The 12787-nt window shown below is 45.8% G+C and overlaps 1 protein-coding gene across 1 annotated transcript; it reads left to right on the top strand.

The window, feature by feature from the left end:
* Positions 1 to 5105: 5105 nt before the first annotated feature.
* LOC113407720 (verrucotoxin subunit beta-like) lies at positions 5106 to 12787 on the top strand (the record flags this gene model as incomplete). Its single annotated transcript, XM_026657444.1, is given in 3 exon segments — positions 5106 to 5205; positions 11833 to 12477; positions 12480 to 12787. Coding segments are annotated over 3 exon segments (1053 nt in total), but the record flags the coding sequence as incomplete, so codon positions are not given.

Here is a 12787-nt window from a genome sequence, read left to right as displayed (position 1 = left end):
TGAGCGGGGTGGGCGGGGGGATATGTGATAGAGAATGGCCAGGGGGCAGCAGGAGAGTGATAGATGGGAGATATGTAAGCCCCAGGATGAGGAGAGCCTTATTCCCTGTAGAGGGACGAGAGGCTGCTACAGATTAGAGCACCTGAAACCAATTAAGCCAATTAGAGCACCTGAAACCAGTCACCTGATAAACCCCCCCTGCTTCAATCAGACACTTGGAGGAGTTGAAGCAGAGTGGTTTGGCATTGGAGCAGAGAGCAGTTTGAAGGAGAGCAGTTTGGAGGGAAGCAGAGGAGAGTTCGGAAAAGTGCTGTGGCGGGCCAGAAGACCAAGACCCTAGGTAAAGGGAAACCCGGCTTGTGCAGAGCAGAGGGACTCTACAGGCACAAGGGGTTGAGAGAAACCTTGCCCAAGCGGAGAGAGGGCAGGAAAGCCCCACAAGCTGAAGGGCTGGAGAGGGAAGTAGCCCAGGGGAAGGAATCGGTAGTTCAAGTTGTTCGCCGCTATCCCTAGGGCCCTTGGGCTGGTACCCAGAATATAGGGCAGGCCCAGGTCCCTCCCTCTCCACTCCCCTTCTCTGGGATACTAGTGGGACAGTTAATACCCCAGCTCAGGGGTGAGAAACGGCGCCCTGAACACCCCCACAAGAAGAGAAAGTGCGGGACCCATCATAGTAGTGCTGGCAATTTGCCACAATTAGCATCCAAATATTCAGGTACATCACTCATGAAAAGTTATACAGAGCGTTGGTTGTAGAAAGCAACTATAGCAATGAGTGTAGATTGTCCCTCAGCAATTGAGCATGTAGGACAGGTTGTCTCAGTAAATACTGTCCAGCAGAGAAGTATTTCAGTTACTTTCCCAATTTTGCTTCTCAAGGGGACTCCAGCTCATCTCTCCTGGTATTGCCGATGTGTTCCAGGTAGATTTGTTCTACAGTGATTTGTAACCCAATGCCAGCCAAAGTTGAGGAACACTTGGGCAACACAGCTCTGTCTGCTGGATACCTGGGCAGAGTGGGTGTGTTCATGTAAACAGAGTCTGGTCCTGAAGCCTTTTCCCCTCCCTAGCTCATCACTAGCTGTCAGGTCAGAGCTCCCTCAGACTTGCTTACATAGCAAATTTCTTTTCATAGATTTTTATGGCCAGAAGGGATCATTAGAGCATCTAGTCCGACTTGTAAGACACAGGTTATACAATTTCACTCATTTCCCCGTGTGCTGAGCCCAGTGTTTGGGCTAATGCATAACTTCTCTGCACCCTCTTCAGTTTTAAAAATCCTTTACAAAATGTGGACACCAGCACAGAATTCCAGCATTGGTCTCACCGATGGTAAATGACCATTTCTACTCCCCCGCGTTTACTACCTGGGCTCCTAGTTGTGCTGTACAGGCAGTAAAGGAATTTATTCTCTCCACATTCCTTCTCCCTGAAGCTTTTCCTGAACTCTAGTGAGACAAGGTGTAACAAGGGGTGCTCTAGTGGGACACTACTGAGAGTATCGAATTCAGGACAAACTGCTAAAAGACAGGGCAGTCACAGCCCAAGGCTGACAGTCCTCCACTTCCAGGCACACCAAACCAGCCAAACAGAGAACTTCTGTTTCATCCCACTGGCTAACTAGAAGTCATACATACTCCAGTTCCTTTGTATCACCACCGGTAGCACTCCTTACAGGGATGACTGATTATGGAAACCAGCACCCTCAATTAAAGGTTTTCCTGTTCCCAAAGACCAGCCACAAACACCAGGTCAATGTATAAATCAGATTTTACTCACAAATCACACTTTTGCCAATCCTTTAGAATCTAAAATCTAAGGGTTTATTCATAAAAAAAAGAAAGAAATATAGATGAGAGTTAAAATTGGGAAAGGAATCAAATACATACAACAATTGCAAAGTTCTTGGTTCAGGTTTATAGCAGTGATGGAATAAATTGCTGGCTTAAATCAAGTCTCTGAAGTACATCCACAGCTTTGGATGGGTCCTTCAGTCCTTTGTTTAGAGCTTCAGTTTGTAACAAAGTCTCTCCAGAGGTCAGAAGCAGAATTGAAGACAAAATGGAGGGGCTTCCATGGCTTTTTATATCCTCTGCCATGTGGCAGGAAACCCCCTTGTTCCTCCTGTGGAAAATTACAGCAGCAAGATGGAGTTTGCAGTCACATGGGCAAGTCACATGTCCATGCATGACTCCGTTCCTTACAGGTAGATCAGCCATTGCTCACATGCTACCTTGAACGTTCCCAGGAAGGCTCATCAGATGTGGATTGGCATCTCCCAGGGTCCATTGGCAATCAAGTACTCCTTGACTGGGCCATTCAATTTGAATAGCCCCTTCTCAATAAGCTGGCCAAATGCTTCACTGGTGCTACTTAGAATCAAACACATTGAGATACAAGTACATAGCCAATACTTAATACTTCAAATACAAAAATGATACACACATACAGACAGCATAATCATAACCAGCAAATTACAACCTTCTCATAGACACCTCACTTGACCATCTTTGTACAAGTTTTTTGCAACTATATGACAGTGGTTGCAATAATGATCTATACAATCATATCATCTGAAGAAGTGATGTTTTTACCCACGAAAGCTTATGCCCAAATAAATCTGTTAGTCTTTAAGGTGCCACCAGACTCCTTGTTGTTTTTATACAATCATAGTTCAATTAGATAATGTCACACAAGGCGGGTGAGGTAATGTATTTTAGTGGACTAACTTTTGTTGGTGAGAGAGACAAGCTTTTGTGTTTACACAGAGGTCTTCTTTAGGTCTGGGAAAGGTACTCAGTGTCACAGCTCAATACAAGGCTGAAAAAGTATTGAGCTGTGACACTAAGTACCTTTCCCAGCCCTGAAGAAGAGCTCCGTGTAAACACAAAAGCTTGTCTCTCTCACCAACAAAAGTTGACCCAGTAAAATACATAAACCCCACCCCCACATCTTGTCTTTCTGCTCACAAGTGTCAGTCTGTGATGGGGGCGGGGGAACACTCGCCTCTTGTGAGCGCCTCCTGTCAGCTGGGTGCAAGCCTGCACGCTGTCCTTTTTCTGTTCCTAGTGCTCCCTGTTGGCAGTTGCCTTCATCAGGTGGTTCTTTGGTGGCTCAGCCCTCTGACTAAGTCATGCATAATCTAAAGATGCACAAAGGAACCCCATCCGGGGTAACACAGGCCAACAAATGGTTGGCTTTCTCTGGGGTCTTCATCCCCATCTCCAGGCCTGTTTAAACTCCAGCCCTTTTCTTGGGGTCCAAAATGAAACTCGTCCCTTTCTTGGGGCTTTGGGCACCCTGCCAGTGCGGGATCCGGGCCCACCCACTACTCTGGGTTCCAATCCAGGGACCCTACAAGTAGCAGCCATGTGCTGCTTTCTTTACTAGCTGCTATTGCTGCATTCCTGGGCTGTTTCCCACTTTGTCTTATCCCTTTCTTGGGTTCTGTGTCTGTTCCTTGTTCGAGCAGGGTCTCTCCCCTGCCTGCTTGCCTGGAGAGTTTCTCAGTCTCTGTCCTGATTTCTCAGGGTCTCCTCCTCTCTGCCTGGAGAGCTTGTAATAATCTCGGCCCCCTTTTATTCAGGTTCTCTCTTCCAGGTCTCTGAACCTTGAAAACTCCACAGTCCTATCGCTGCTTGAGCCTGTGGAGTCACACAGCCTTCCACTCCTTCTTCCCCCTTCTAGGCCCAGCCAGCGCTCTGCTGAGCCCTGTAACTCCTTTTAACTGAGCCTTGTGAGCTCTGACAGGCTGCAGGGAAGCAGCCATTCTCGGAGGGCCTGGAGGACCCACCTTCACTGCTCCTTTTCCTGGGGTGGTGTGTGGGCGGACTGAAGGGCCTTTAGCAGAGAGCCTCAAATGGCCCGGTACACCCCGTCACGTAGTCAATGTGCTGGCAGCTGAAGTCTCCCATTATCACTGTTTTGTCAGACTTTGTAATCTCTTGATATCCCCCAACACTGCAGTGACTCTCCTTTTCCTGATTGGGGGCTGGGACTGTGACCCTTCTAGTTTGTAATCTGGACCTCTTCAAACAGAATTTTTATCTCCGTAGATTCTACCTCTCTGCTCCCAGTGGGATGGGAGTGTTCTACGGCTGAATGTATTCTGAAAAACTCAGCAACTGGGGGTGATGGTTTCACTTTCAGGTGTGTTCACTTCCTTCTCTGGGGAGATTCTGTGTGAAGCTGTTGGAGAAAGCAGTGAACTCTCCTGCCTAATTTGGATCATTAGACCCAGCGAATCGGTCTACCAGGTAAGGACCGAGGCAAATCTCTTTGTCAGAATGGAATTATATTGGTTTGTACAAACTTCAGAATTCTTTGTTTCGTCCTTTTCTGGTCTCCAGGAATGTGTCTGAACCTGTCAGCCCTGGGTCTGAGCTGGAGAGTGTGTTTAGTGTTAGACGGCTGGAAGCTTCTGGGTGTGGAAGGGCCTGGATTTCTGTGCGGAGCTGCATGATTTAAAAAAAAATCCCTTTCATTTGCTGCTATTTCTGTGTCTGCTGATCATTCTGATGCCTTTAATGGTTGCACTGAGCCAGGTTCATTAGGACTTTGTGTCCTGATTAGAGAAGCGAGTCGTGTGTCTGTGTCTCCTCCTCTGCATTAAGAATATTGTTTGTTTCCCAGAACACAGTAGGAATCAAACACCAGGAGACAGTTTCTTGCTGTTCCAGTCCCCTTTCCAGCCAGCACTCTGTGCCCAAAAATCTCTCTCTCTTCGCTTTCTCTCAGGGCCACATTACCAGCACTTCTGTTACTGGCTGCTTGGCTTTTGGGCTGCTTCTGTCTGTCTCTGTGTTTCAGCTTGGGCCACGTGGGTCAACTTCTGCTCAAGCTTTTCCATGTGCCTGTGTTTTGGGTGCTACTGCTGTTGTTTCAGCCACCAATTACGTGGCTTTTTTACATTTACCACGAATACAAAGTGGTGGTTACACCTGACCCATAACAACAAGGTAGAACCCAACACGTAACAGTATCAAGCAGAAACTCATAGGGGATAAAAGTCAAATAGGGAGATCATGAATAGGAGGAAACCACTTTGTCTGTGTAACTGTGTGGCTGGTGTGTTTTAGGGCTGGATCGCCCTGTCAGCTACCACCATGGCTTACTCTGGAGCTCCAACAATTGAGATGCCGGCCCTGGGCCGCCCTCTGCGTCTGGGGATGCTGTACGACTGCCGCAGCGACACGCTCATACCAGGTACGGTTAGAGTTACATCCAACACCGCTTTTGTTGGTTCATTGTAGTTTACGGACCTCTTGCCAACTAACTCATCTGGTGGGAGGGACTCTTTCAACAGAACACTTGGTTCACCCTCTGCCCCTGTAGGATGTGGTCAGCTGTGAGAGCAGACAGTGACTGGTTAGATCTAAAACTGACACATTTAGTGAAACATGAATGAAATGTTTAACAAGAAAAGCATTTTCCAGAGATTTATTGGGCAATAACTTCAATTGCTTAGACAAAACTTACATGTTCATTTGTAGCAGGGAAGGAGAGCTAATAACTGATAACATCAAAAAGATTGAGGTATTTAATGCCTATTTTGCTTCAGTCTTCACTGAGCAAGTTAATGGTGACCAGATACTTACTACAGTTAATGTTAACAACCAGGGGGAAGGAATGCAAAACAAAACAGGGAAAGAACAGGTTGTGACGGGTTGGATCACAGAAAGCCCCTGGGGTTGCCAACTGATGTGCCAAGACTACTTCTGCCCCTGCTTTCCCTGCCAGCTTGGGACTCTAGCACCTGTCTTGTTGAGCCAGACACACCCGTCTGCTCCAACACAGACCCAGGATCTGAACTACTTGCCCCAAAGCTGCAGACTTAACTGAAAGCAACTTAGGAAGTGTTCCTGTCTTTAACACTCAGATGCCCAACTCCTAATGGGGTTCAAACCCCAAATAAATCCGTTTTACCCTGCATAAAGCTTATACAGGGTAAACTCATAAATTGTTCGCCTTCTATAACACTGATAGAGAGATATGCACAGTTGTTTGCTCCCCCAGGTATTAATACCTACTCTGAGTTAATTAATAAGGAAAAAATGATTTTATTAAATGCAGAGAATAGGATTTAAGTGGTTCCAAGTAGTAACAGACAGAACAAAGTAAGTCACCAAGTAAAATAAAATAAAATGCGCAAAACTATGTCTAATCAAACTAAATACAGATAAGTTCCTCACCAGTTCCCGAATGCTCCCTTTTACAGGCTAATCTCCTTTTAGCTTGGGTCCAGCAATCACTTACACCCCCTGTAGTTACTGTCCTTTGTTCCAGTTTCCTTCAAGTATCCTGGGGGTGGTGGTGTGTGGAGAGGCTCCTTCTTTAGCCAGCTGAAGACAAAATGGAGGGGTCTCCCACGGGTTTAAATAGACTCTCTCTTGTGGGTGGAGACCCCCCTCCTCCCTTCTATGCGAAGTCCAGCTCCAAGATGGAGTTCTGGAGTCATCTGGGCAAGTCACATGTCCCTGCATGACTCAGTCTTTACAGGCCGAAGCCATTGTCCACATGGTATCTTGTATGTCTCCAGGAAGACTTCTCATGTGGATTGGAGCATTCCAAGATGCATTGTTCCCCAAGTGCTTCCTGATCAGGTACTTAACCTTGCAAATTCCTTCCTAAAGAAGCTGACCAAATGCCTCACAAAGCTTACTTAGAAACCAATCAAGCATACAGCCCATATTCTTAACCTCAAGTAGAAAATGATATATATATATACAAATAGGATGAATAGATACAGTAAACCATAACCTTTACAGAGATATGTTACATGGCACAGGCAGCACAAAACATATTCCAGTTATGTCATACATACATTTATAAGCACCCCCTCATAAAGCCTTATGGGGTACACTGTCACAGGTGTATTAACAAGAATGTAGTTTGTAAGACACGGGAGGTAATTGTCCTGCTCTGCTCGGCACTGGTGAGGCCTCAGCTGGAGAACTGTGTCCAATTCTGGGTGCCACACTTTAGGAAAGAGGTGGACAAATTGGAGTGAGTCCAGAGGAGAGCATCAAAATGATAAAAGACTTAGAAAACCTGACCTATGAGGAAAGATTTAAAAATCTGGTCACGTTTAGTCTTGCGAAAAGATGACCAAGGGGGGAGCTCATAACAGTCTTCCAATATGTTAAGAGCTGTTATAAAGAGCACGTTGATTGATCGTTCTCCATGTCCACTGAAGGTAGAAGTAAAGGGCTTAATCTGTGGCAAGAGAGATTTAGGTTAGATATTAGGAATAACTAACTATATGGTTAGTTACGCTCTGGAATAGGGTTCCAAGGGATGTTATGGAATCCCCCTCACTGGAGGTTTTTAAGAACAGGTTGGACAAATACATGTCAGGGATGGTCTAGGTTTGCTTGGTCTGGCCTCAGTGCAGGGGGTTGAAGTAGAGGACCTCTCAAGTTCCCTTCCAGCCCTACATTTGTGGGATTCTAGAATTCTGTAGGAAGGAGCAGCTGCGGCACTGACCTTAACGTACTGGCTGAAGAAACTATGATTTTTAGTGCTTGTCATTCTAGTATCAGCCTTCAGTTGCCTCTGCGTCATAGAGGAGATATGCTATCACATGAACCAATCCTCCAACCAAGAGCAGACAGACCAATACTAGCTGTTAGATATTAAATAGAAAATGGATATTCAGATGAGGTGGATATCACTCTAATAGTACTCTGGTAGAAGTCATCAGGCAGAACCTATTCTACATCTGGCTGAGATTCAGTTGCTGATACAAAGATAATAGAATCACTACTATAGAAAAGCAAGTGAAATACAGACTTATGTTCTTCCAGGAGGGTCTTGATTTGGATATAGGAATGTCCAAGTGAAGAGTCCAACCCTCACTAGTGTCATCTGTTCTCGTTATGTTCAACAAAAGGAGGATTGGTGCATGTTTAGACTGGGTTTTCTTTGGGCAACAACCTTGATTCTCCCCCCAGTAAGGCCGTAGAACTCAGTCTTGAACCATCAGCTTGGCCCCATGCCCTATTTTAAATCTTATGTGAGGTGTCAAATTTGCTATGCATCCAAATTGCAGTCTCGATAACTATTAATTCCCTCAGACACGTTTTTGGAGTTGGGAGTTCATTCTGAGACCCAGTGCTGAAATACAGAAAGATTTTCTATAATACCTCCCTCAGACATCAGAGTCCGTGCTTTAAGAGCAGTGAAATATTTGTTGGTTAAAAGTTGTATGTCTTCTTTGAGGAAATCCGTAAGGCGACTAGCTGGCCATCACCGTATGAACTGACAAAATTCTACAGATTCCTCATATACTTGTGAAGCTCCTCTCATGATTCCATAGTTCAGGTTGAATTGAGTTTTACATTTAAAGCAGGGATTCAGCCACTTTCTGATGTATGTAGAATCATAGAATAGTCTGTAAAAGAAGCTTACTGGAACATCTCTGAGGGTGAGATTTCATCTGTAATTACTTTCTTACTGTATTAGGTTTAGACTTGCGTGTTTTATTTTATTTTGTTTGGTAATTTACTTTATTCTGTCTGTCATTACTTGGAACCACTTAAATCCTACTTTTTGCATTTAATAAAATCACTTTTTACTTATTAATTAACCTAGAGTATGTATTAATGCCTAGGGGAGGGGAGGGGTGGAAACAGTTGTGTATATCTCTCTATCAGTGCTAAAGAGGGCGAACAATTTGAGTTAAGCTTTATACAGGGTAAAATGGATAGATTTGGGGTTTGGACCCCATTGGGAGCTGGGCATCTGAGTGTTAGAGACAGGAGCACTTCTTAAGCTGTTTTCAGTTAAGCCTACAGTTTGTGGGATGTAGTTCAGACCTGGGTCTGTGTTTGCAGCAGGCTAGCGGGTCTGGCTCAAACCAGGCAGGGCACTGAAGTCCTAAGCTGCCAGGGGAAACAAGCTCAGGGGTAGTCTCAGCACATCAGTTGGCAGCTCTTAGGGGGGTTTCTGTGATCCAACCCATCACAGTGGCGTAGTCGGCAGGATCTGTGCACAGCTGATTGCTTGGAGATACTGGTAGTGATTTTAAGTGAGTTTTGGGTGTGGTGGCTGGAGAACAGACAAAGTGGTTACCGGTTTGTTATTTTCTGTTTGCTTATTTTGGGTAAGGGAAATAGGGACAGAAAGATAAGCAAAATAAGTAAGAGGGAAGATCAGAAGAAGCTAGAACTACACAAGTTGCAAATTGCCCAGAAAGGCTGAACACTGGGCGCTGGGAAAGTCTCTGTTAACTAGGAATTCCCTGAGCTGAGTGCATCTCAGTTTTAGTGAACTGCAGAGGGGGTGTGGCCCAGCATGAGAGAGCAGGAAAATGATTACCAGTGAGGCAGCTACTAAACTAGAGTTGGCCAGACTGGAAGCAGAAGAGAAGGCAAAGGACCGGGAGTTTCAATTGAAACTCAAAGAGGCAGAGGCAGCCAGGGAGGAGGCTGCCCACAAAATGGCTATGGAGGCAGAAGCAGCCAGGGACAAAAGAGCCCTGGAGTTAAAAGACAGAGAAATACAGGCCCAGATTGAGGCCCAGAAGCATGAACTGGCTGTTATGGAATGGAAGAGACAAAACCCTCCAGCTGCTGGCTCCACTTCCCCCAAAATCCACAGATGGGAGCGACTGTGTCCACAGTATGATGAATCCAGCGATATTGCCAAATATCTCATCACCTTTGAGAGACTGTGCACCCTCCATGCTATCCCTGAAGGTCAGAAGATGACCACATTGATAGCAAAATTGACTGGCAGAGCTCTGGACATATTCATTAAGATGCCTACTGATGATGCTTCAAACTATGGTAAATTTAAGGAACTGGTTTGTAAACAGTTTCAGGTTACACCTGAAACCTACAGGGTTAAATTCAGGAGTCTTAAGAGGGGACCTGGATTAAGTAATATGGCTTATGTAAATGAAATGAGACATTTGGTAGATAAGTGGGTGAGGAGGAAAGGCATTACAAGCTTTGAAGGAATGTGTTTTTTGGTTACTCAGGAACAATTCTTGAATATGTGCAGTGATGATGTAAAACAGTACTTGTGGGACAAAAAGGTGAATGTAGTCAGTGAATTAGCTGGGTTTGCAGACTCTTTCGAGCAGGCACAAGCTGCAATTAAACATAAACCACTGGCAGAGGGGTACAGCATTGGGGGAAAGCAAAATCATCGTTTCACCCCTGGGAAAAAGGAGGCTCAGCCTTCATCTCCCCATTGCCTTGTTACTCGTCCCAAATCTTCTGTACAAGCAGAGGAGCCCAAGAGGTGCTATCATTGTAAGTCCACTGAGCACCTGAGGAATAATTGCCCTTGGCTAAGAGGGAACAGGCAGCAGGTAACACATGAAGTTGTTACTTCTCAGAGCCAGGCTGCTGCATCTTTCCACACAGGATTTATAAAGGTTGCTTCCACACAACCAGCAGTGAGCATATGCATGCTGTTAAACTTAATGGGAAAGTTCTTGGTTTAAGGGACACAGGTACAGAGATTAGAACAAGGGACAGTAACCACAGAGTGGGAGTGATTGCTGGACACAGACTAAAAGGAGGCTAGTCTGTAAATTAACCCAGAGTATGTATTAATACGGGGCGGGGGAGAAGGAGGAAGGGGGCAAACAGCTGTGCATATCTCTCTATCAGTGCTATAGAGGGTGAATAATTTATGAGTTTACCCTGTATAAGCTTTATTTGGGGTTTGGACTCCATAGGGAGCTGGGCATCTGAGTGCTGGAGACCGGAATACTTCTTAGCTGTTTTCAGTTAAGCCTGCAGTTTGTGGGACGTAGTTCAGACCTGGGTCTGTGTTTGCAGCAGGCTAGCGTGTCTGTTTCAAACCAGGCAGGGCACTGAAGTCCTAAGCTGCCAGGGGAAACAGGCTCAGGGGTAGTCTCAGAACATCAGTTGGCAGTTCCCAAGGTGTTTTCTGTGATCCATCCCATCAAACCCAGCCCTTCCTGGAAACAAAAAGTTCATCCAAAGTCAGAGATGGGAAACTGGCATCCAAAGCTTTCGTTTGCCATTCGGGGATATTGTTCCAATGCCCTGCAGTAGCAGAGACTGCTGTGTCTGTAAGGTATCATTAACAGTCTGCAACTGGGGAAACTGGGTGAAATGATCCAGGCTGTGGAAGTGAGCTCAGCTGGAGGGATCTTCCAGGCTGGCATTTCCCTTCTGCCAGTGACTGACAGGTCTGGGTCTGCCCCACTGCAGGCAGGCGGAAGACCCATGGTATCAGTTCTATGACCTCTGTTACTTGAAGAAAATAATATTTTAACTGAGCTCAGATAAAATTCATCCTGACTGAACAAAAAAATCTGTTTTTAAAATTCCCACAGATGATTATTCTCTGAACTAGTGGGGGTGGGGGCATACCTGGCATTGCAAAACTCTTGCTAATCCCGATATGATATTATACTTGCACATGGAGACCATGGTAATTGGTGCCTTAATTATTACTGTTTGTGTGGCAGTAGCCACCATAGACACCAATCAGCAATCAGGGCCCATTATTAGTCATTGTCACTACACAGATTAAAAAGGCAGCTTGTGCCCCAAAGAGCTTAAAATCTGCATCGTGACAAGATGCAACAGACAGATGAGACAATTGGGAGTGGAGGAGGAGAGAATGAGGTAACAGTAAAGCTAACACATTATCAGACAGAGAGCAAGATGGATAGAAAGAGATTCCAGTGGAGGGTCAGATGACAGGGCACATTGATTTGAGCCTTCAGTGCTGGAGTTCTTTCTCATAGTGTGTCTTTAGTATGAGACAAGGTTATTAAACGAAATTACAACACTTCCTTATCCTCTCCAGTGATCACTGACGATGTGCTTGGGTGGAATTTTCCAGGTATCACTTTATGGGGCATTGAGGCTCTTAAGAAAGACGTGGAGACAATGCCAAAGCACAATACTGATATCCAGATCATTGCGTCCGACACCATTGAAGATAAGGCCTCAGCCCTCAGTCTGTCTGCATCCCTGAAGGCCAGTCTCCTGGGGAGGCTGGTAGAAATAGGTGGATCTGCAGCATTTTTAAATGATACAAAGAAATCAAAAAATCACGCTCGAGTTGCTCTCCACTACTCAGTGACAAACAGGTTTGAGCACCTGACCATGAGCCAGTTGGGGACCAAGAACGTCTCTTATCCTGCTGTGTTTGACCAAGGCACGGCCACCCATGTGGTCACAGCTGTGCTGTACGGGGCTCAGGCTTTCTTTGTGTTTGATCGGGAAGTTTCTTCATCAGAGAGTATGCAAGAGATAGAGGGGAAAATGAAACTGATGGTGGAAAAGATCCCAAAGGTTTCTGGAGGAGCAGAGGTGTCTGGGGAAAAGGGGAACAAGGAAGTAGAAAGAAAAGAAAATTTCAGTTGCAAATTTTATGGTGATTTTGCCCTGGAGAACAATCCGGTTACTTACCAAGATGCCATGGGAGTTTACTCCAGTCTCCCTAAGCGGCTTGGAGTCGCTGGTGAAAATGCTGTACCGGTGCGAGTCCACTGAGCAAGCTGGACTCCAGAGCTGCCCAGCTAGTGCGTGAGATCAGCGCAGTGCTGGTTTATGATGCTCAAAGTGCCCTGGAGCACCTGACTGAGTGCGACGTCCGGTGCAACGACATGGTGAAGGACAGAACGGCTACAACCTTCCCCGAGATCCAGAGGAAAATCCAGCAATTCAGAGATCTGTGTAAACAGCACAGACAGACCTTCCAAAAAGAGCTAGCTAGAACCCTGCCCTCTATCCGTGGAGGCGGAGCAGAGGAGGGGGCCCTGGTGGAGATTTTAACCAACAAGGAGCAATCG

This window comes from Terrapene carolina, unplaced genomic scaffold (genome assembly GCF_002925995.2).
Source record: "Terrapene carolina triunguis isolate 2854851 unplaced genomic scaffold, T_m_triunguis-2.0 Scaffold246, whole genome shotgun sequence".
Taxonomy (NCBI): domain Eukaryota; kingdom Metazoa; phylum Chordata; order Testudines; family Emydidae; genus Terrapene; species Terrapene triunguis.
The sequence above is the reverse complement of the archived record's forward strand: the minus strand, read 5'-3'. Positions and strand labels throughout refer to the sequence as shown.